Source organism: Zea mays, chromosome 8 (genome assembly GCF_902167145.1).
Source record: "Zea mays cultivar B73 chromosome 8, Zm-B73-REFERENCE-NAM-5.0, whole genome shotgun sequence".
NCBI lineage: Eukaryota > Viridiplantae > Streptophyta > Magnoliopsida > Poales > Poaceae > Zea > Zea mays.
This window is the reverse complement of record NC_050103.1, coordinates 16,410,815-16,434,189: the sequence shown is the minus strand read 5'-3', so window position 1 is coordinate 16,434,189 and position 23,375 is coordinate 16,410,815. Positions and strand designations below refer to the sequence as shown.

The 23,375-nt window shown below is 44.4% G+C and overlaps 1 protein-coding gene across 2 annotated transcripts; it reads right to left on the bottom strand.

Moving 5' to 3' along the window:
- Nucleotides 1–1,887: 1,887 nt before the first annotated feature.
- On the bottom strand, nucleotides 1,888–21,402 carry LOC100191361 (uncharacterized). 2 transcript variants are annotated; one of them, NM_001136795.1, is made up of 12 exons: nucleotides 21,158–21,346; nucleotides 20,096–20,175; nucleotides 18,865–18,943; nucleotides 18,148–18,229; nucleotides 17,468–17,624; nucleotides 7,579–7,669; nucleotides 7,346–7,429; nucleotides 7,228–7,274; nucleotides 5,751–5,879; nucleotides 2,849–2,933; nucleotides 2,500–2,580; nucleotides 2,002–2,289 (listed from the first exon to the last, which is right to left on the bottom strand). In NM_001136795.1, exons 1-12 carry the CDS (start codon nucleotides 21,221–21,223, stop codon nucleotides 2,284–2,286), a joined length of 987 nt encoding a protein of 328 aa, NP_001130267.1. In that variant the 5' UTR covers nucleotides 21,224–21,346; the 3' UTR covers nucleotides 2,002–2,283. The 2 variants fall into 2 exon arrangements, 1 of the variants encoding a protein (NP_001130267.1); XR_004851721.1 differs by lacking the exon at nucleotides 2,849–2,933 and having other exon boundaries at nucleotides 1,888–2,289; nucleotides 21,158–21,402.
- Nucleotides 21,403–23,375: the final 1,973 nt, after the last annotated feature.

Sequence of the window (23,375 nt, the reverse complement as noted above, 5' to 3'; positions counted from 1 at the left end):
TTTAGGCAGCCTTAGGGTTTTAGCAGAGAAGAGGCGGAACTTAATGTTCTTGTAGATGAGCGAAAACATTGGTCCTGTAGCCCAACACAAAAATCCTAGCACCAACGACCAGAAACTGGAAAAACGGACGACTAATCGCCCTTATCGTCGACTAATCGGACGATCAGGACGACCAGGCTCCCTAATCGAGTTGTCCGGATAATCGACTGTTAACAGGCGACCAGCCCAACTAATCGCGATTAGTCGGACGACTTGAAATCATTGGTAGGAATGTATTCTTGGAGCTATGCAGGGATAGAAAGCAGTAAGTTCTATATCTCTCATTCAGTTGTTTTTCCAGTGGTGAGATTCATGGTTGTAGGTCTATGAAGATAGGCTTTCAAGGACAAATCTACTATTTATCTTCTTTTCTTTTTGATACAATTCTCTATAGCTGGTTTGTCCACTGGCCTATTATACTTTGCTTAAGCTGATTGGAGATTGCTCAATCAAAAAAAAAAAAATCCGGTCCTGGCAAAGCTTCAGGAATCAGGACATGAATTGGAATGAAAAAGAAATGATTAGTTCAAACTTTAAGAGAGATGGAGGGCTCCCAATCGGTTTAACCAAGAGCTTTAAAGTTGAGAAAGTTTACCTTTACCTCCGATATTTACTTGAAGGCACATATAGGATAAGGCGATAAGCTTTAGATTTTTAGCATTTTTTGAGGCTGTGATCCACAAATAAAATTGTATTGTCTATATATTGGAGGATGGATAAAGCCCCATCAACTAGACATGGGATTACACCCTCGACTTGACCTTCCCCTTTTGCATATCCCCATTCTAGAACTCTGCAACCATTTTGTCATATTTTCTTTGAATCTTCCCTCTCCTACTCAAATGAATTACAACAAGTTCGTTTGAGTCACATTCTTAATTGTGACACATTATTCAAATAATATGCATTTCAAGATAAGAAGACAAAAAAGAAAAATATTGTGAAAGCTTTACCTCCTACTCTCCTAGTCCACTGTTTTGTTTGGCGCTAGATACTATTGCTTCACATTAAGTTCGAAATTGTTTATTTTGCTTAGCCGCATCTTCAGATTAATGGGGTGTTTGGTTCCAGAAAGAGTGATATTATCAGATATTTGAATGCCAATTTCAAGTACTATATCCGTTCTCGAATATTTGTCGTCTGTTAGTTCAATTTTGAACTAAAACATGACAAATAAAAAAGAACGGAGGGAATATTAAATATAATATAATAACAAAAAAAATTACATATAGATAGCATAAACGGTGAGACAAATTTAATAAACTTAATTATTTCATGATTAACAAATGTTTAATATAGCATCACATGGATAAAACAAGGACTAATTAGGTTTAATAGATTCATCTAGTCTTTTAGTCCTCGTATGTGTAATTAGTATTATAATTAGATTGTATTTAATACTTCTAACTGATATCAATCATCCGCTGTGATAGGGACTAAAGTTTAGTAGATGAAACCAACCAGTCTATAAGAAAACTATATAAAAAAACTAATATCACTATGGACAGATTGTATCCAAATTGCAAAAATCGTTGCATCCATTAAGGCTATGTTGTTTCCTTCTAGGATTATATAATCCATTAAGGCCATGTTTGTTTCCTTCTAGGATTGTATAATCCACCTTATAGATTATATAAGCACCTAACAACTTGTTTATTGATTATCATAATCTAAGTGTCTAAATTATATAATTCATTAAAAAATTTATGTTGTTTGTTTGTCTCTTAAATTATTTAAGCTGGATTATATAATCTAGATGGTAAACAAATAGGCCATAAGACACTAGCCCGCCATAAGCCAATTGAGCAAGAGCACAATAGTGCATCCCTAATGATCAAGGATTCAATGAACTTTACTGATAACACCATATATTAAAATCAATGAATTTAAATAGGTTATAGTTTTGATCTGTGGGTACACAAAATACATCTCCAAAAGTGAACAGGACAAGGAGAAACAAGTAAAAGAAAACAAAATTCAGTTATGCATGGTCAATAACAATCAAGGGCAAGTCAACAAAGAGAAACAAGTAATAGAAAACAAAATTCAGTTACACATGCTCAGTAACAATCTGACACTAATCGACGATTTTGCTGCAGAGCTAAGTATATATCTTCATGCAGCATGATGCTAAATGTATGGCCTTGGAGATTCATAGTTGAGCAAACACCTTTGTTGACCAATTGTATTATTCCAGCCAATGGTTTAGATGAAAGCATCGACATAAAATTCTTTTCTCGTGCATTATATCTGCAGAATGTAAGGATAACATCAGTAAATCTTGAAGTCTTGTACCTCAAATCAGGCATTATCATCCTGTGGCCTCCACAAACCAAGGAATTTGATGTTTTAACTAGATTTACTGTTGCCTAATTGGTGTCACACACCAACTAGAAAAATTGCTAAAACCAGATGGTGTCTGAAGGATGCAGAATCATGGCAATACAAGATAAGGCTTACCTTGAACATTTCGCTGAAAAGGCCTTCTAAAGGGTTCTGGCGTTGTATATTGTAAAATTTTGCAGCTATTTCATCCAGTAACTGCAAAATGCAACCATGCAATCTCATAGGCTGCCAAAGTGTGCAAATTTTCTAGTTTTGACATGACAATATACTACGATAGCACGTTAGTTCCAGCAATACAGCTAACTTTCGACAGATTCCTACATGATCTAAAATAATCTTTTACGTAAGCACATTATTGCTAATATTTTTTCCAGTTTTTAAAACTATTATCCTGGTTCCTATCAAATTCATGCTAAACAGATATTCTTAACGAAGCAACAAAATATTTGAGAAACAGCACTACCTCCTGAAACACAGCATCACGATCTGTACTTGTCTTATACTTCTGTCGAAGTGTTCTAAAAAGAGGGTAAGCATCTCTCTCAAGTCTGTAAACAGCGTCACATGTTACAAAAGCTAGAGTGCTGGAAACAAAAAATATATTCCATGACATATACCAAGTAACAAAAGTTGAAACAACATGAAATGTTCCATTAAGATTATTTCAAGCATATATCGTGACATTAATATGTTCAAAGTGCAGGACCAGTTTGTCATAAAGAAAATACCTAGCGAATCTCTTAATAGCACAGATTTTGTATCCAGAAGCATGAATATCCCCCATTAGTGAAATTTTTCGTGCAGCAATATTTCAAAATTCATGAAAATAATTTTGTTTATAGTGCATATAAAGTTAAATATAGCTACAACAACTCAGTTTCAAATTTTTTCCCTAGATGTCAAGATCAAAATAAAGGAGCAGTCAATCTGGCACTGTTCATCACATACTGACAGTAGTGTTTTTAAAATAGTTTGTAATTCACTACCCTACGTCAAATTTCCCTGTATAATTTTTTTTTCTCGAACGCGCATGCGCCCCATTATATATTAAGCAGAATAAAAGAAAAAACAAAGGTCTAGCCTCCGTAAAATAGTTTGTAATTCACTACCCTACGTCAAATTTCTCTGTATAATTTTTTTTCTCGAACGCGCATGCGCCCCATTATATATTAAGCAGAAAAAAAAAAGAAAAAACAAAGGTCTACAGAAGAACCTCCTTACGGAGGCCAAACAGACATACAAATATAGATCCATAAGGGGATTAAAAAAACAAACTACTCAAGTCTTCCTAAGGCTCTACCAAGGGTGCAACCAAATGAGCGAGGCCTTTTGCACCAGCTACTTCCCATCTTCTTCTTTTCTCATCAGCAGCTCTGAGAGTTAAAGACATACTTGGATTGCAGCCACCAAAAATGCATTTATTCCGATGATTCCATAAAGTACAAGCTCCCAAAATGATGAGAGAATCTTGAAATGCAAAAGATGAATTGTCCTGTGTTTTTTTGTGCCTTAAAACACAGGTTTTGTTTTTCTTATTCTGCAACTTTGGTTCTTCCTTTTAAATGAAATGCACATAGTGGCTTCCCTACTATATTCCGCATAAAAAAACGTTTTCTCAATGTCCGCATGCAAGATGAATTTGAGATTAAATTTGTGCATATTTATTGAATTGTGCACTACCTACATGATTGTGTGATGATTTTTGAACCACTGCAACATGTTGGCATAACTTTTTTTTCCTAAAGAGGACAATTCCTGAACACTCGGACACTAACGAATTATTGATCTCTTAGTATAGGAGAACATAGCACAGAAGAGATCAAATAATAGAACATGATAGCATCGATTTGTTATATACTGGTATTCAAATATATGCTTCAGAAAGCAAAACACGATACAACATCAAATCATTAAACAAACCAAAAAGTTTGCACTAAACCAAAAAAACATTAACTAAAGCTCACTATGAAAGTATGAAGTTGTCAAGAGAGAAGTAAAACTATTCTAAAACAAAAGAAAGAGAAGTTGTCCAATTGGCATATTAACTTACTTTATGGCCTTGTATACATCAAAATAAAAACAAAAATTGCCTTCGATTATAACTATTCACAAAAACTATATGTTTTTTATCGAAGACGCAGGAGAACTGCGCATCATTATATTAAGAAGAGAGAAAAGGTCTAAAGAAGACAAAGTACAAGGTGATAAACACCCAAAGAAAGAAGAAAACCAAAAACAAACAAAAAAACTATACAGAAAAGGAAAAAAAAAGGCCTCATGAGCCTAGAAAAATAGAGCACCAACAAAAACAGAAACTGCCACCACTTCCAGGGAAACAACTAAGACATCCTCAAATCAAGGCCACAACCTTCTCAAGGCCTTAGCACCTACCAATTCTCAAAGCCTGGCATCCTCATGGATATGTTGTATAACTGAACTCGTGTTTGGAGAAACACCATAAAAAACACAAGCATTTCTATGCTTCCAGATAGGGGTGGTAATGGATCGCGATCCAAATGCTTCTTCACAAAATGGTAGTGCCCTAAATAAATCTTAGTTCAAAAATGAATAGAAATATGGTCTGATCCTAATCCGATCCTTAAATCTTATAGTGTAAATTGAGAGCTCATTGTCACCCCTACTTCCAGATCCACCAAGCCACAAGAATGACCATTGTCCTTATTCCTTAATTAGGTCTTCCTAAAGAAACCAGGACATGTATGTTACTAAGGACTCCTTTGGAACATAGGATTTCAGAAACACGGGAATAGGAAAAACTCAGGAAATAGAATGGATGTATTTTCTAACCCTGTAGGATTCAAAACCAAAGGAAGATGATAGAAGGCTTGTTTGGCTACACCATAGGAAAAAGTAAAGGAAGTAAGAAGTTTGAAATATCCTTTTTTAAGTTTGGAACTAGCTGTTGTTGCTCTGTGCTCACGAGGCTCTCTAGCCGACGCGGGAGCGTTTGCTTTTGGTGCCAGGAAATTTTCCATGAGGTTGAAGCTCTTTTTATTTTTCCTATGGAATCCTTGTCATGGGATTAAATCCTAGGGAAATTTTGCTTTGTTTTTGTATCAGCCAAAGAAGCCTTCTAGGATTTTTTTTCCTTAGGAACTCAATCCTTTAAAATTCCTATAATTTCCTATGTTCCATAGGAGCCCTAACTGTTTTATATCAATTCATCAAGAGCAAAACATGAATCTTAGGTTAGAAGGTCACACAAAATTAGGCAATCTATTTGCATATGACAATTCAAAACTATTCACACAAAACTGCAACACTTGTCCTGCAACAATTTGTCCAGTCTGAAAGAGAACATTGTTGCATTGATAAAAGATACGGAAAGAATAGGACAAACTTACGTTGGTAAAAGATACTTGATGAACTGAATCAAATCTGTTTTCGGAAATTCCGAGTTAGCAGATTTTAGTTGTTCGTTCATCTCATCCATAAGTAAATTTGCATCTCTCAAGTTCCCTTGAGATAGGTACCTTAAGGAATGAATATTATGTCAGGAAACAGGATATCTCTACATATACTCATAGTTTACTTTGAAGTATGCTACTCTCTGCATTCGATAGGCCAAAGGGAATCAGTGGATCACATGTCAGGATATTTAATTGAGAAAATATAACCTAGGTGTTGTTGTTCATCATGAACCAAATAATTAAAAGAACTCAACCAACCTATGAAGAACTAGGTGCCATTGTAAATATAAAAAATAGGCAACCAAATTCAAGTTGGAGAGGACCCAAACCTGTTTGGATGCTGGGAGTGCACCCATGTCATGGGCATCATAGGGAGCGAGAGGCAACAACCAGGCTGGGATAAGGCTAGAGAATAAGATTGAGATGAGCTGAGATAAGGCTAGAGAATAAGATTGAGATGAGCTGGGATAAGGCTAGAGAATAAGATTGAGATGAGAGAATTGTGGAGAGTTGGTTAGCAGCAGATAAGTCCAAGAAAGTAGGAGTTCGTTGAGAGTTTGTAGGAGAAGTTGGTTAGCCATAGGGCTATTTATAAGCCGCATGGCAGCAGAGAATAAATCAAGCAAGATCATTATCAAACCAATCTCTCTCTCTTGCAATAACTCTCAAGCGCCTAGGGCTGCTACCCTAGAACCAAGCCTGCGGCAGAGGGGTATAACCTCGCCGGAGAAGACAGCTATCCCCATGGACCGCATGGTATCAGCTCCAGGTTATCCTCACCACCACCAGCCGCCCATCCCTCACCACCACCAGCCGCCGCAACGCCCTCCCACCCGCCCTCTCCAATACCAGGTGTCATGGACCTTCGGTCCATGGGGATAGCTGTCTTCTCCGGCGAGGTTATACCCCTCTGCCGCAGGCTTGGTTCTAGGGTAGCAGCCCTAGGCGCTTGAGAGAGTCATTGCAAGAGAGAGAGATTGGTTTGATAATGATCTTGCTTGATTTATTCCCTGCTGCCATGCAGCTTATAAATAGCCCTATGGCTAACCAACTTCTCTTACAAACTCTCAACTAACTCCTACTTTCTTGGACTTATCTGCTGCTAACCAACTCTCCACAATTCCTTCATCTCAATCTTATTCTCTAGCCTTATCCCAGCTCATCTCAATCTTATTCTCTAGCCTTATCCCAGCCTGGCTGTTGCCTCTCGCTCCCTATGATGCCCATGACAACCCACAACTCCCACCAAATGAACTAGGTTCAGTTTCATCTAGCTAACCTCTACCTAATACTGCAAATACAACAGAAGCTAGACCTTTCCTGCAATGTAATACACTGAAGATCTGCACTCCTACATGGAAAGGATATCCTCCCAACCCCCCCCCCAAAAATTACGGAAAGGATATCTTACATTAGGACCCCACGTGCAATTGCAGTATCATCTTCACCAGGGTAACACTGCATATCACAACAAAAAGGATTAGAGTATCACACTACGTCAACTTATTTGTTAAGACCAAAACCGCTACCTTGCCCATAAAGTTCACCAGCATAGAAGCGAACTTTTTTGGATCATTTCCACGAACAAAATGACTTGAGACTTTAGTCATGTCCTGCAGTCAAGGTACTAAACATTAAACCTTGGAGCAAAATCATAAAAGCAGTAAATAAACTAGTAACAACAGTAGTGACTCAAAAAAACTGCAGCTTCCACATAGAAGACATCCACATTCTTATGAGACAATGAATTATAGCAAGTTACCGTCTCTGGAGATTCCGAATATATGTATTCTGCTAACATAACGTGAAGCTCAGAAGAACCATTTCTTGATGTTCCAAACTCAGCAGACCACCTCAAAACATAAATGAAACATTATTAGTGTCGTATGAAGACATCTTGATAAGGGGGAGAACTGAAGGAGAATTAGATTGTTGTAATATCGGTTGGATGTATTGCATTGAGCACTTAGACAGTTTATACAGAGTACATGACTTGGAGGCAAGACAACCCATAGATATATATGGCAGTTTACAATACACAATATCTAAATTACCAAATATATTCTAGCATCCTCTCGCAGTCGTAGCGGGAGCATCGATTACGGTCAAACTAGAGAAGAGGAGCCAAAGGCTAACATCCTCGCAGTCATAGCGACGTTGCAATGTTGATGTTGCGACTGGGGCAGAAACCAACAAGAAGTCATGCGGATGATAGTCCTTTGTGCTGATGTCGAGGTAGGAAAGTGTAGGGGCGCAGTAGCCATGGCGGAAGAAGCAATGTGGAAGATAGCCAAAGTCGACGTAGTTGTGGTCAGGTTGCCATGTTGATGTAGTTGCAAGCGCACAAGAGGTGCCATGTTAATTGTTAGAATACAAGTGAATTGTCCACCTCTCCATCAGCTTAAGCTTTTAGGTTGATTTGGTCGGTGCATGCAACTCAATATGATACCAAAAGTCCAAAACCAAAGGTCTCGAGTTTGAATCATAGTTAGGCGAAGTTAAATAAAATAATTGTTGTTTGTTCCTATTCCACGCCTGAGGCTTGATAGAGTCTCGGCGTGAGGGGGACGTTAGAATACATGTGAATTGTTCACCTCTCTCGAATAGCTTAAGCTTTTGGGTTGAGTTGGTCGATGCATGCAACTCAATATTGATGACGTAGACACGTCGAGTCATCATCAAGAGGGCAATGACGAAGTTGATGCAATCAAGGCCCTCGTGGATGTAGAAGAAAGGCAGCGATGCAATCAAGGCAGACATGGTGAGAATGGGAGGGTTGACACAGTCAAGCCGCCTGAGCCGAAGCGCATGCTAGGGTTGCCAGTCCTATCAATGCATCGGGAACGGAAGCACAAGCTGGTGTTGCCAATACTATACATACAAGGTAGAAGGCACCAACCATGCATCAATGTCTGAGGGAGCGGTAGAGAATGTCCTCGGAGGCGATTGTGGTTCGTAAAACGACATGGTAGAAAGCATGGTTTTTTAAAGCGGTATGGTGAGACAAGGCGTTGGACTGTCGCTTGGACGTCTAGGTGTAACACCCCGTCAAGACTAACATTGCCATCCTCATACCCCATGGCACTGAAATCACACTTCATATACTCTGTTTTAGACCTACCATGCCTAAAACCTTTTGCTTCCAGCGTCTGCCTCCACAATTCCAACTTTTGCGAAACACCACTCCTACTCTCCTCAATAAGTACCACATCATAGGCAAAAAGCATACACCACGGTATATCTCCTTGTATGTCCCTTGTGACCTCATCTATCACCAAAGCGAAAAGATAAGGGCTCAAAGCCGACCCTTGATGTAGTCCTATGTTAATTGGAAAGTCATCGGTGTCTCCATCACTTGTTCGGACACTTGTCACAACATTAGTGTACATATCTTTAATAAGATTAATGTACTTTGTTGATACTTTGTGTTTTTCCAAGGCCCACCACATTACACTCCTAGGTACTTTGTCATAAGCCTTCTCCAAGTCTATGAAGACCATATGCAGGTCTTTCTTTTGTTCTCTGAATCTCTCCATAAGTTGTCTTAGTAAGAAAATGGCCTCCATAGTTGATCTCCCAGGCATGAAACCAAACTGATTTTGGGTCACGCTCGTCGTCTTCCGCAGGCGGTGTTCAATGACTCTCTCCCATAACTTCATTGTATGGCTCATGAGCTTAATTCCACGGTAATTAGTACAACTTTGAACATCTCCTTTGTTCTTGAAGATTGGTACTAACGTACTCCGCCGCCACTCGTCGGGCATTCTGTTTGTCCGAAAGATGGTGTTGAAAAGCTTAGTCAGCCATACTATCGCTATGTCTCCAAGACATCTCCATACCTCGATAGGGATACCATCAGGGCCCATCGCCTTTCCTACCTTCATTCTTCATTCTTCACTAATAGTTGGTTTGCTTCATCCTTGATGCATTTGACTTGGTTGACATCCCTTGTCTTCCTTTCACGATTCTTGGCCATCCTATAGATATCCTTTTCTCCCTGCTTTGTGTCCAACCGTTGATAAAGGTCGTCATATGCTTGACCCCGGGCTCTACTAACCGCTCGCTTTGCAGACTTCTTCGCTATCATGTACTTCTCTATGTTGTCTGCAGTGCTTGTCATGATGTAAGCGTTTGTAGCAATCTTTCTTCTTATTGATAGCCTTTTGGACATCTTCGTTCCACCACCAAGTGTCTTTAACTTCCCTTCTGTTTCCTTGACTCAACCCAAACTCTTCTGAAGCTATCTTTCGGATGCATGTCGCCATCTTCCTCCACATGATGTTTGTGTCTCCCTCTTCTGCCCAAGGGCCCTCCTCGATAACTCTCTCCTTGAAAGTTTGGGCCACATCCCCTTTAAGCTTCCACCACTTTGTTCTAGTGACTTTGTTTTTTCGAGACAGGCTTCCGAAAAAGAAGATGCACCTTGTTGGTATGAGTATTCTATCAATCTTATTAAACCTTGGGCCAAGATATCACACAATCCACTTAGGCCAGGATATCACAATCCTCCCCCCTTAGAAGACCGACGTCCTCGTAGGTCAACCCCAAGCTAGGAACCTCCCCTCTTGGCCATGTCTGTGTGTCCAGTGTCGTCATATGCCATGCCATGTGACCACTCCAGACCCACATGCGCCATATACCCGAACCCATAGCCCACACACGCCCGTGAAACCACAAGGGTCGGCTCTGATACGATCTATAACACCCCATCCACTCCCGAACAGGCGGTACTTACTCCTGGCAGGCCTCAAGGATCATAGAACATCTCTAAAGACCAACACTAGTCTTTTGTGCGCACTTTGTCCTCACTCATGCGCACCCGAAAAGACTTCCCGGTCGGTCACCCATCCCAAGATTGCTCTAGTCCAAGTACACTTAACCCAGAGGTTCTTTTGAGACAAGCTTCCGAAAAAAAGAAGATGCACATTGTTGGTATGAGTATTCTATCAATCTTATTGAGCCTTGGGCCAGGTTATCACACAATCCACTTAGGCCAGGATATCACACTAGGCGAGGTAGGCGAGCAAGGCGTCTAGGCATTGGACCGTCGCCTAGGCGACACCTTTAAAACAGTGGTAGAAAGTGCCAATGCAACACGTGGTTGTTGGAGTAGACGAAGTAGGTGTGGATGAGACGAGGACGCTAACAACGTGGTCTGCTAGACAAAGAAGCGATGCAGGAACAAACACGTCAAACCCAAAAGCGAGTGGTTCAAGCTAGCAATGGATGAGCAGCGGTGCCTTTGCGTGCAAGGACAGCGATGACCTCACGCTCACAAGTGGCTCTCTAAGTCAGCGACAAAGACCTGCTCAACAGGACAAAGACCTTGTGCGGACGAATGGAGCAACAAAAATTGTGCAACATAGCCATCAATGCACTGGGATAGCAATGTGGAGGCAACAACGAAGCAGTCATATGAGCGGCGGTGTTGTGACCCGACGAGGCAATACAACAGCAACCTTGTTTGTCAAAGAAGATGCATGTAGTACTCCGCGATGGACGTCACGGGAGCCGAGTGGATCGGCGCATAATCGATTGTACGAACTGAGTATGCGTGAGGTGGATTAACGAGGAAAAGTTGACAGAGGCATCCCAATTTGTGGTGGCGATGACAAACCGATTATGTTGAAATGCAGACGAGATGGTCGAAAAGGCGCGTAGGAAAGCGTCCCCTCATCATCGCAGGCCTAGACAGGTCGCCACGTGCCACTCGGAGATGTATATGTCGATGCAGTCGCGCCAATGCCGAAGTAGGTACGCGCGAGGTCGACTTAACCCGGTTCAGTGATCGAGCAAACCAAAAAGGATACAACAGTAGTGGGATCCAAGGTGCATCTCACGAGATCAGGGTTCACAATCTCGTTTTTACTGTTCCGAAATACTGTTTTGACAAAAAAGTTGACTTTTATATTTTTAAATTTGTCATCAAAATCTAGAAAAAACGGAGCGAGAAACCTAAGCCCGTCCTCAGCAGAAACGGGAAATTTCCCCGGTTTCTCGCTTTTACCGCTCGGGAAATCAAATCCTGCACGAGATGCATTTAGCCTTAGTCTTCCATCCGTCCTCTGTTTCTCACATTTGTGCTTCTTCTGTGGTCAACAGTGGCACACGGAGAAAAAGAGACAAGCGGAGACAGGAGAGGCGAGGCAGAGGCATAGATACCCCCTCGACCCGTAGTGGCAGCATGAAGGGGCAGGACGGACTAGAGGGGTGTGTAGCCCCTCGACAACGGTAAGGCCTAGCATTGCTCCTAGCGACATCATCGCTTAGGGTCGGGTCGACAAGGGGGGAAGGGCGGCTCCTCGATCAGTGCCGGCGCAACCAAACACCACCACCACCAACGACAGCATTGAGAGGCAGGCCGCTCCAGTGGGTAAAGGCACGACCAGTACCACTACGATTGATACCATGAAGGAGAATGAGATTGGTATAACATTGGTTGGATGTATTCCATTGATCCTTAAGGCAGTTTATATAGAGTACATGACTTGGGAGACAAGGCAATCCATGAATAAATATGGTACTCTACGATAAACATCTAAACACCAAATACACTCTAATAAGAACCATCACAGTTAGCATATAAATAGCTATCGTAATTCGTATTGTAATGTCAAAGCCACACAACAGTTTAGCAAAAGATACATTTCAGCTCAGCTTGAAAAAACAACATGACCAACTCCAGAAACCACAACATTATGATCAGCTACTGAAAGTCTCAATAAAACACATGAAATGAGGGCGATATTACAGAAAATTATCTATACCTTTTGACTTAACCAATCAGATAATTCTGAACTTTCATATGTGTTAGAACTCGTTTAGGGTTTTGGGGTTAGTCCCTTATAATTACCTTCACACCCTTCTGTAATGGGCCAGGCCCAACACCTATTGGTCCATTAATACAAGTCTGAACCCTGAGTTAGGGTTATGGTTTCCATCATTTCCAACATGGTGCCAGAGCCAGTCTTCTCTCTCCCCTTCCTCTCACCCATCTGCCACCGCTGAGCTCACCCCCTGCCCGGTCGCCCCCTTCTCTGCCTCGGCTCGCCGGATCCTCCTGGTTGTCGGTCCCACCCCCACTCCCCAGTCGCCTCTTGCATATCCACGCTCCCCTCGCCGCGCTCGCTACAGGACGCATGCAACTTGGCTGGGACCGCACGCCGGTTGCCCCTACTCCGCTCTCCGCCGCGCGCAGGAGCTCCTCTGGTCGTCTTGCTCGCGAGCACACTCCTCCAGGTCGTCACTCACTGTCTTCAAGCCAGCCAGCCTACGCGAGGAGGCGCCTCGTCCACTGCTCGGCTTAGCGCTCGCCGAAGACCCGCTGGCTCACGGCCACCACCTCCACCCCGACCTCCTCCACCACAACGAGCTCCCCTCCTTCAGCCGCACGTGACACGTGCTCTCGGTGTGTGTCGGCTGTCCTCCAGGGTGACCTCGCCGGCACGCACGCACCTCCCACCTGGATTCGTGTCGGCCACCTCTGTCCCACCGTCGGTCGTCTCCTTACAGCGGCACCGCCCGCGTTTAAGCCGCCGCCGCTGGACTGCTCGCGTCGTCCCCTGCGCGCCGACCCGTCCCTGGTCCACCTGCAACTGTTGTGTGCGTCTGGTTCTTCTGCTGCCCCCTCTCTATATCGACGCTCCGTCTCCCCAAGCCCCGACAACCATTCCGAGTGTCCTGGCCTGCAGCGGTCCCTGCGCCCACGGCCTCCGTCCACAGCCGCAGGCCACCTCCAAGGCTCTCTGTTGCGCCCCCGCGGACCTGCACCCGCACCGCCTGGCCATACCTTCCTTCCGCCACTGCGTGGCCGACTAGTTTTCCCTCCGACGCCCCAGCTCTCATCGCCATGGTTGTGGCCCCCTGCGGCATCGGTGCCCTCTCCTCCGCGTCGTCTAGTCCCCTCCCCGCCCCGGCCACGCTCAGCCTCACCACCGTTGCCCCGACCTCCCTTCCCATGCTCTTCCACCCTACGTCGTCACGTCCAGCACATCATATTGTGTTCCACCCCCTTCGGTGCCTCTGGCTCTGCCCAATTGTGATTGTCTCCTTGACAACCAAGCCCATGTTGTCTCTCTCACCTCCCTTGGCTCTCTCCTCGCACACCGTGCCTTCACCACCTCCTCCCTCTCCCTCCGATTGGGTGGTCGACTTCGGAGCTTCCTTCCACACCACTCCTACTACCATCTTGTTATCTCACTCACACCCTCCTCACCCCTCACATCCTTCCTCCATAGTGGGAACGGTGCCACCCTCCCAGTCACCTCAGTAGGTGCATCGGTTCTTCCGGGACCCTTCTGCCTTAACAACGTTCTTGTTGCTCCCCATTTGATTCAGCCACAGTTCTATAGAGTTCGAGCCCTAGGGGCTATCATGCTCGCTCACTGTGACAGCTCTGCCCCCTCTACTCTATTCACTTGCCCTCCACTTCCCCCACCGGTGTATCCTCCCCCAATGCTCTAACTGCCACCACCACCTCCACCATCAAGCATCGTCGCCTCGGTCACCCTGGACCTGACATGATGTCCCAGCTCTCCAGCTGCTCCGCTATCTCTTCTAGTCGGGGTTCCTCTAGGCATCTCTGACATGCCTGCCAGCTCGGCCGTCACTCTCGTCTTTCTTTTTCCACTTCCACGTCCAGGGCTGCTCAGGCCTTTGATCTTGTTCATTGTGATCTCTGGACCTCTCTTGTCCTCAGCCTTTCTGGTTACAAATACTATCTGGTCATTCTTGATGGCTTCTCTCACTTTCTTTGGACCTTTCCTTTGCGCCTAGTCTGATACCTTCTCCACCCTTACCCACTTCTTTGCCTAGGTCTCCACCCAGTTTTGTCGCCCGGTTCGTGCCCTTCGGTGTGACAATGGCCGAGAGTTCGACAACACTGCCTCTCGCTCCTTCTTCCTCTCCCATGGCGTTCAATTGCGCCTCTCATGCCCTTACACTTCTCCCCAGAACGGCCAAGTCGAACGCATCATTCGCACCAACATGGTCCGTTGCCTCCTCTTTCAGGCGTCTCTCCCTGCCAGTTACTGGGCAGAGGCCCTGAACACTGCTACCCATCTCCTCAACCGCCTGCCCTCGAAGGCAGTGAGCCACCCCACTCCCCACTTTGCCTTGTATGGCATACCCCCTTATGTGGCCACCTTCGTCTTTCAGTTGTGCCTGCTATATCCCAACACCTCCGCCATCGCTCCCCACAAGCTATCTCCCCGCTCCACTAGCTGTCTTTTTCTCGGTTACTCTCCTGACCATAAGAGGTATCGCTGCCTTGACCTCCTCTCCCACCGCATCATCTCTCATCATGTTGTTTTTGACAAGGATGTTTTCCCCCTTGCTGGCTCCTCCCCGCTAACCGATCTCGACTCCCTCCTTGAGTCTGATCCTGTTCCTCATACGTCTCCGCTCGCGCCTGTACCTGAGGCACGCGTGGCCCCGCCACCTCCGCTCGCGCCTCTACCCACGCCACGCGCGACCCCGTCGACCCCGCCTGCGCCTCTACCCGCGCCATGCACGGCCCTGTCAACCCTGCCTGCGCCATGCATGGCCCCGTCTACGAGCGCTGCCCCGCCTCCTGCCCCTTGTCTAGCTCGTTTCGCCGACCCCGCCCTCGCCTACCACCGTCGCGAGCGAGCCACTCCCTCGGTTCTCGCCGACCCGACTGCTCGTCCCTGCACCAAGCCCCTGGTGTACCACTCGGTCGCCATCCACCGCGACCCCGGACACGTCCACCCGATGGTGACTCATCGCGTCGCCAACGTTCTCTGCCCCGTCGACCGACTGATATTGACGGTCGACGCTCCTCCGAGCGCCTCCCCGGTTCCCTCCTCCGTTCGCGCCGCACTCGCTGATCCCCACTGGTGTCGCGCTATGGAAAAGTACACGGCCCTGCTGGCCAACCACACTTGGGACCTGGTGCCACGTTCACCAGGCACCAACGTGGTTACCGACAAGTGGATCTTCCGCCACAACCTGACCTCGGATGGCTCCCTCGACCGCTACAAGGCTCGTTGGGTCATTCGGGGCTTCACCCAACGCCCTAGAGGGGACTACGACGAGACCTTCAGTCCCGTCGTCAAGTTCGCCACCGTGCGTGTTGTCCTCTTCCTCGCCCTCTCCCGGGACTGGGTGGTCCATCAGCTCGATGTCAAGAATGACTTCCTCCATGGCACTCTGACAGAGACAGTCTACTGCAGCCAGCCCACCAGCTTCGTCGACTCAGCCCGTCCAGATTTGATCTGTCGGTTGAACTGCTCCTTGTACGGCCTCAAGTAGGCGCCACAGGCCTGGTACAGTCGCTTTGCCTCCCACTTGGCCTCTCTCGGCTTCGTTGAGGCCAAGTCGGACACGTCATTGTTCATCTACTGGCGCGGCAATGACATTGTCTACCTGCTTCTCTACGTCGACAACAACGTGCTAACGGCTGCAGTGCACGATCATCGTCCTTCAGCGCGAGTTCGTGATGAAGGAACCTATGGCCTCTCCGCCACTTCCTCGGCATTACCGCCGAGCGGAGGCCTCAGGGTCTCTTCCTCCACCAGCGCCAGTACGCCCTTGACATCCTGGAGCGAGCTGGCATGTCTGACTGCAACCCTGATCCACACCTGTCGACACTCAGGTGAAGCTCTCTTAGGACGATGGCCCCCCGGTCGCCGACGCGACGTCCTATCGAAGCCTCACCGGAGCCCTTCAGTACCTGACTTTCTCTAGGCCCGACACTACATACGTTGTCCAGCAGGTGTGCCTCCACATGCACACCCTGTGGGAACCTCATCTCACCGCTCTCAAGCGGATCCTGCGCTACCTCCGCAGCTCCTTCGACTACGACCTTTTACTCCGACACTCCCCGACATCGGAGCACGTGGTCTACACTGACGAGGACTAGGTTGGCTGTCCCGACACACGTTGTCCCACTTCCGGCTATGTCATGTTCCTGGGCGCCAACCTCGTCTCCAGGGTCGCCAAGCGGCAGCCCATCGTCTCTCGCTCCAATGCAGAGGCTGAGTACCACGTTGTGGCCAACGTCGTGGCAAAGGCCTCCTGGCTGCGCCAGCTTCTCTAGGAGCTCCATAACCCCCTTCAGCGCATCACCCTCGTCTACTGTGACAACGTCAGCGCGGCCTACCTCTCCAATCCCGTGCAGCATCATCGCACGAAGCACATAGAGATCGACCTACACTTCGTCCGCGAGTGTGTCGCCGCCGGTGACGTTCAGGTTCTCAGCGTCCCAACCACGCCGCAGTTCACCGACATCTTCACCAAGGGGCTATCGTCGAGTGTTTTCGTTGATTTTCGATCCAGTCTCAACATCTATACAGAATAGAGTTGTGACTGCGGAAGTGTTAGAACCCGTTTAGAGTTTTGGGGTTAGCCCCTTGTAATTACCTTCACACCCTTGTGTAATGGGACAGGCCCAACACCTATTGGTCTATTAATACAAATCCCAACCCTGAGTTAGGGTTAGGGTTTCCATCATTTCCAACTATATGAAATGAGAGTGAATGAGTCAGAACCATGCATGACCCTATCACTATCATCTCAATAACTCATACCCGCTAGGTTATGCACATAACAAGTTTGGAAACAAATTGATGTTTTAACGGCTAACATTTGTTTATTCTTACTTGCATTTAATAAAATTAGTGTAAACCTACCTGATTGCAGCTTTCATGAATGATGAGCAACTCTCTGCCCGCACTTTGGCAGCAGAAATAGCTTCAGATAATTGATGCCCCTCATCATCATAGTCATCTCCAAGGAAATGTGGAACAGTTACCCTTGGGAATGCCTCATACATCTTTCTGATACGATCTAATGTTACACAATATAGTTACTATCACAAAATATGATATATATCAACCAAACTTATTGCATGCATCAATTTACTAAGGGCATGTTCGGTTATACCAATCCAGAAGAGGATTGGAGGGGATTTAATCCTCTCCTAGTCAAAAATGACTAGGAGGGGATTAAATCCCCTCCAATCCCCCTCTGGATTGGTGTAAACGAACAAGCCCTAAAGGGGGATTGTTTTATTCAGTTCGTGCAGAACCATAAGGGGACCAGTAAGATTTTCTGTATGTGAAGAGAAAAAAGAAGAGAACTAAATATGCTAAAATCATAATTTGGTAGGGGTCACTGCTTTCAACAATATTTTAGGCTCTTCAATGTTTTGCATGACAGACAAGCTAGGAGTAACTAAACAAATGATATACTGTACAAATGGATTGGCTAGATAAGTGAAGGGAAAACAAACTGAAACAATAGGAAATATTTAGATCATCAATAGAAGGAACTTATGTATTGTGCTCCTTTATAAAAGAAAAAAACTGACCAAAAATTTGTTCACTATATGGAAGCTCTCCTGTGATGAGGGTGTCAACAAAGAGGACAGCAAGTTCACCACCACAGGTAACCTGGAATTGTTGATAATAATGTAAAGACATTGGGAACTTTTACCAGTAAGGAAAAATGGAAGGATTTCAAGTTCTACATGCTGCTGCAATGTGACTTCTACCATGGATTTGGTCCAAATGCAATTTAGGTTGACACAACACATAAGCAGATAACAGAAAAATCAGTGTGCTACCAATGTCCAGAAAATCCAAAGCACCTCGCTATAGTACAGCAAGGTATCCTGCTACCATAACATCTGTTGCCAATTAAATAGCAAAATGGAATGCACATTTGTAGAGTCTGTTTTATAAATAATTTCAGGAGTGCAAAAAAGAAGGCAAAATTAAAACAGGAAACGTTAGCAGCCTGCTGCAGAGGAAGCAACAGCATGCATGAAAATCTAGGTTAAGCTGTTTTTCCTTTTTGGTTCTGCAGCCCATAAATTGAAAAAAAAAGGTTAATAAAAATGTGTGGTTAGGTAAATGTTACATAAAAATTAGGAAAACTCACAATGATATTGAATCAATGAATATTCTTGGTATAAATTGATGGATTTCTTGGTATAAATTGATGGATTTCTTGGTATAAATTGATGGATGATATCAGCTGCTAACAACATTTGTTAACTCGTACTTGTACATCACAAGAAAGTAACCTGTCCATGCTTCAATTGAACCAAAGCGCCTGACTGAAGGATGTCCAAGGCTTCTGAATACTTCTGAGCAGCAATATACCTATATAAAATATGTCAAAACAAGTTAAGATGATCTACAATCTACTAATTATTGGTATATTGTGATCCCTACATTCTCCCCCAGCTAATTCAGGTAAAATTGTACACATCATTCTGAGCTGATTATTTTTTTAGTTATCTGATATATTTTGATCCTTTAAACCATTGTTTTGTGTTAGAGTAGAACACTAACCAGTTCAACCCAAAAGTTTAAGCTGATGGAAGAAGGTAATCAATCCACTTATACACTTCAACACCCCTGACTCACGTGTAGCCGGAGAGAAAGGCGCAAACGTGGAAAATAAATGGGTGGAGACACAAATAAAGCATCTGCCACCTCTGACTTTGATACCATGTTAGAGTGGACGCACTAACCAATTCAACCAAAAAGCTTAAGTTGATAGAAGAATGTAGTCAATCCACTTATACAATTCAACATCCCCACCCACGTGCAGCCAGAGAGAAAGGCGCAAATGTGGAAATAAATAGGTGAAGGCACAAATAAAGCCTCTGTCAAGATTCGAACTCGAGACTTCTGTCTTTGATACCATGTTAGAGTGGACGTATTAAACAGTTCAACCCAAAAGCTTAAGCTGATGGGATAAGGTAGTCAATCCATTTATACACTTCAACATTTTGCACCCTGTTGAATCTTATTAGTAAATTACATATACATCTTCAAATAACATCATTTTTTATAAATTACCAAACCAAATCTGCACTATCCTTCTGGCTTAAGAAACATGGGCATTTCATGTATGAATAACATTTGTCCACAATGCAAAGTCATTGTTCTTTATTTTACTTGAAATGTATATAACTATGACCTGCCATGAGCACCTTCAAGACGCCATATGAGTCAAACAAATGACAAATAAGTGAAATAACAAACCAATCTGGCTCTTGATCAGGGAGTCAACTTGAAGTAATAATGGTGTGGAAGGTTGATATAATCATGTTATAAGAAACTTTTAAATAGATTGAAACATAAGGCTGTTGCGAAAGCTGAAAGGGCCTCTAGCTGGTTAGATGGTCTGATTAGCACTCCTCAGGTCCTAAGTCCGACTTCCATGGGAGCAAATCTCATGTTGAGTTAAAAAATATCCTCGTCTAGAGCCAACCATTTGTTACTAAGATAAATAATGTGTAGTACCTTGCACTGGTTGACTTGTACATTTGTTGAGCTTCATAGAAATTTCCTCCATCCACCATACTCTCAAGCCTTTCAATTGTCTGATGCACATAATTCACAATTATTAATTAATTGAGTAAAACTCTACAGGACCTGTGCCTAAAATACAACATAATGATGCCAAGGGAGCACAAGCTCGCATAACAGCTGATGCTAAAAGGGTGCAGTGAAATACTTTATAGCATATAGGGCAAGGTTTTGTCACTAAACCCATCCACTTTCTAACCTAAGGCTCATTAGTCGAAACACACACAAGCCAGTAGGTGGTAGGCCAAGTACTCATGAATATTTACATCATTGAATTGTTTTTTCAAAATCTTTACCCCCTTAATGGATAATGATTGCTTTCTGTAGCTACAGAAATTTCAGAAGAGAACTAGAAAAGTAATATTAAACGAACGTCCAGAGTTTAAATAGGAAATTGAATAAGGCCATGTTTGGTTCCCTGGAATTGATAGGAATTGGAAAGTAATATAATAATGAAATGGGAAGCATTTGCTAGATATTGGTTTGAATTCATGGGATCCAAACAGGTCCTAAAAGAAATCTGATTTCTAGTTAATAACTGTGTTTGGTTTTGTACGAGTAAATGGTGCCAACCTTGGGGAAGATAAACTATCAAATATAGTGGTTAGGTTTTGCAACCATATGGAATTCTGGTGTTCATATAATTATTATATAGGACTATTCGTCGCTTCCTTTTTTTTCCAACTGGAACGAGAAAAGTGTACAGCATCCTTTTTGCAGACAACTAGATTCAACCAAGAGAAACTCAACCCCGTTGTAGATTTTTTTTTCGTTCCCTTGAATGCTTGCCGGCGCCGCCTTGCATTGGAGGTCTTCAGCAAACCCTAGTTCCAACAAATTGGCCATGAGTTGGTTCCCCGAGATCCAACTCGCCCATCGCACACACGCCCGAAAGACACAAACGATCGCACTAATGTGGGCACGCTCACCTCACCCGCGGGGGCCGAGCAGAAGCCCGAGGGAGGAAGGGATGGACGGGGAGAGGGGGTCCCTCACCTTCTCAGGAGGAGGCAGGTCGCGGCGCGCCCTCATGCTCCCTCTCATGCTCAAGGACCGCGACATGGCTCCGCGGCGGGCTAGCCCCGGCACAGGCGGCAGCAGGGAGGACAGGGGGCAGCGGTGGTGGGTGATCGGAGTCGCCGCGTCGGCAACCCTGGGGTGAAGAGGACGGCGTGGCCGCGTGGCCTCTGGCCTGTGGCTCTTGGTGTGTGGTATAGTTGTACATGTGGGCCGGCCTGGCCCGGCACGGCACAAGCACATCTAGGCACGACCCACAAAGGCACAACCCCAATTGTGGGCCGTGCCAGCACATGGGCCGAGCCAACGGCCCACGGCACAGCACACAATTACTAATGTGTGTCAGACCGGCCCAAAAAGACCAAAATACCATAATGTGTCAGATCAGCCCACATATAAAATGCAACAATAATAATACGAAAACAGAGGTACTCAGGTACAGAACATATATGACCAAATAAAATTGAGCTATTTTGTGGCTGCCTCATTAAAAACCTTTGGTCATAAGGGAAAAAGAGTACATCTAGCTCAAAAATAGTAATCAGTTCAATGTTTCGAGAGTTTAGTTGAGTAATACAGCCATACATACGAAATACATATACAATGATATAATCCTACACGGCCACATGCACACTAGTCACTAGGAGCATCTTGATTATCATCACCATCACCATCTAGATACTGATTCTCGAAGGCTTGTTGAAGCTCTGGATTCTCCAAGTTGTGTTGTTCTCTATCGTCGCTCATCTGCCAATCCTTCAAACATGTCAAGGTCTCCACCATCTCACTAGTTAGACAACGTCTCCTCTCCTCAAGCACCCTGCCAGCAAGACTAAAAACAGATTCGGAGCTAATAGTTGAAACAGGTACAGTTAGAACATCCTTAGCTAAAATGGAGAGAATAGGGTATGTATTCTTATGCTCACGCCACCAACTAAGAATATCAAAATCATCATCAAACACAGTAATTGGATCACTGTCAACATACATGGACAACTCAGAGACTGGACAGAAATTAGAAGGCGAAGAAGTATGGCCAACAGAAGTAGTAGTAGTTCTAGTGTTAGAAGATGAAGTACCATAAATCTTACCCCAAGCAGATTTCACTTTGCTAGTACTTACGGATTGAGTTGCCCTTTGCAACCTGGTGCCACCAAATTTGCTAACATCCATATGTAGAGTTCCATCTAACATCCATATCCAAACCAAATTTGCGAGGACGAACATCCATAGCAGCACAATAAGATTTATATGCAGCGATGCGTTGGTTGGAAGCATTTAAAAATGATATTGCAGTTCTGAAATCTTCAACATAAGGTTTCAAACGCTTCAAACCAGATTTTACAATGAGATTAATTATGTGACATGCACATCTCTGATGCAAGAATAGAGAACCAACATAACCAGAGAATCTTGGGCAGTGTTTGGTTGAGGAGCCAAGTAGAACGGAGCCGATACATCCCTAATTCTAGGAACGGAGCCGCTCTGTTCTGTGTTTGGTAATCTGGAACGGAGTGGCTCTGTTTTTTGTTTGGTTGCAGAGTGAACGGAACGGAGCGTGACTGTGAGAGCGGGATGGGAACGGAGCGGCTCCGTTCGGTTGATTTTTTGGAGCGGAATGGTTCCGAATCTGAGGAGAATATTCTCTAATTGGAGCCATTCCGTTCTAGTTACTTTGTAACCAAACAGCAACAAAACTGGGACAGAACGACTCCGTTCTACTTGGCTCTTCAACCAAACACTACCTTGGTGTAAGGATGTTCATAGCATTAGAATTAGCTGATGCATTATCTAGAGTAACAGAAAAAACCTTATCAATCAACTTAAACTCTTCAACAACAGTTGCAACCCGCTCTGCAATATTAGAGCCACTATGCGAAACATCAATAAGCCTCATTCCAATGACCCTTTTCTCTAACAACCAATCAACATTAACAAAATGGGCAACAACACTAATATAATCTTCCTTCGCATTACCAGACCATATATCAGATGTGAGTGCAACAGATGACACACTAGATTGCAATAGATCAATCAACACGGTACGACGTTGCTTGAAAAACTTAACAAGATCTCTAGTCGTTGTCTGTCTACACACAGAACGGAACCTAGGATTATGAGAGCGTCTAATGTAACGCTCAAAAGCAGGATGACCACCAAAACCCAAAGGAAGATCTAAAGTAGCAATCAAACGACA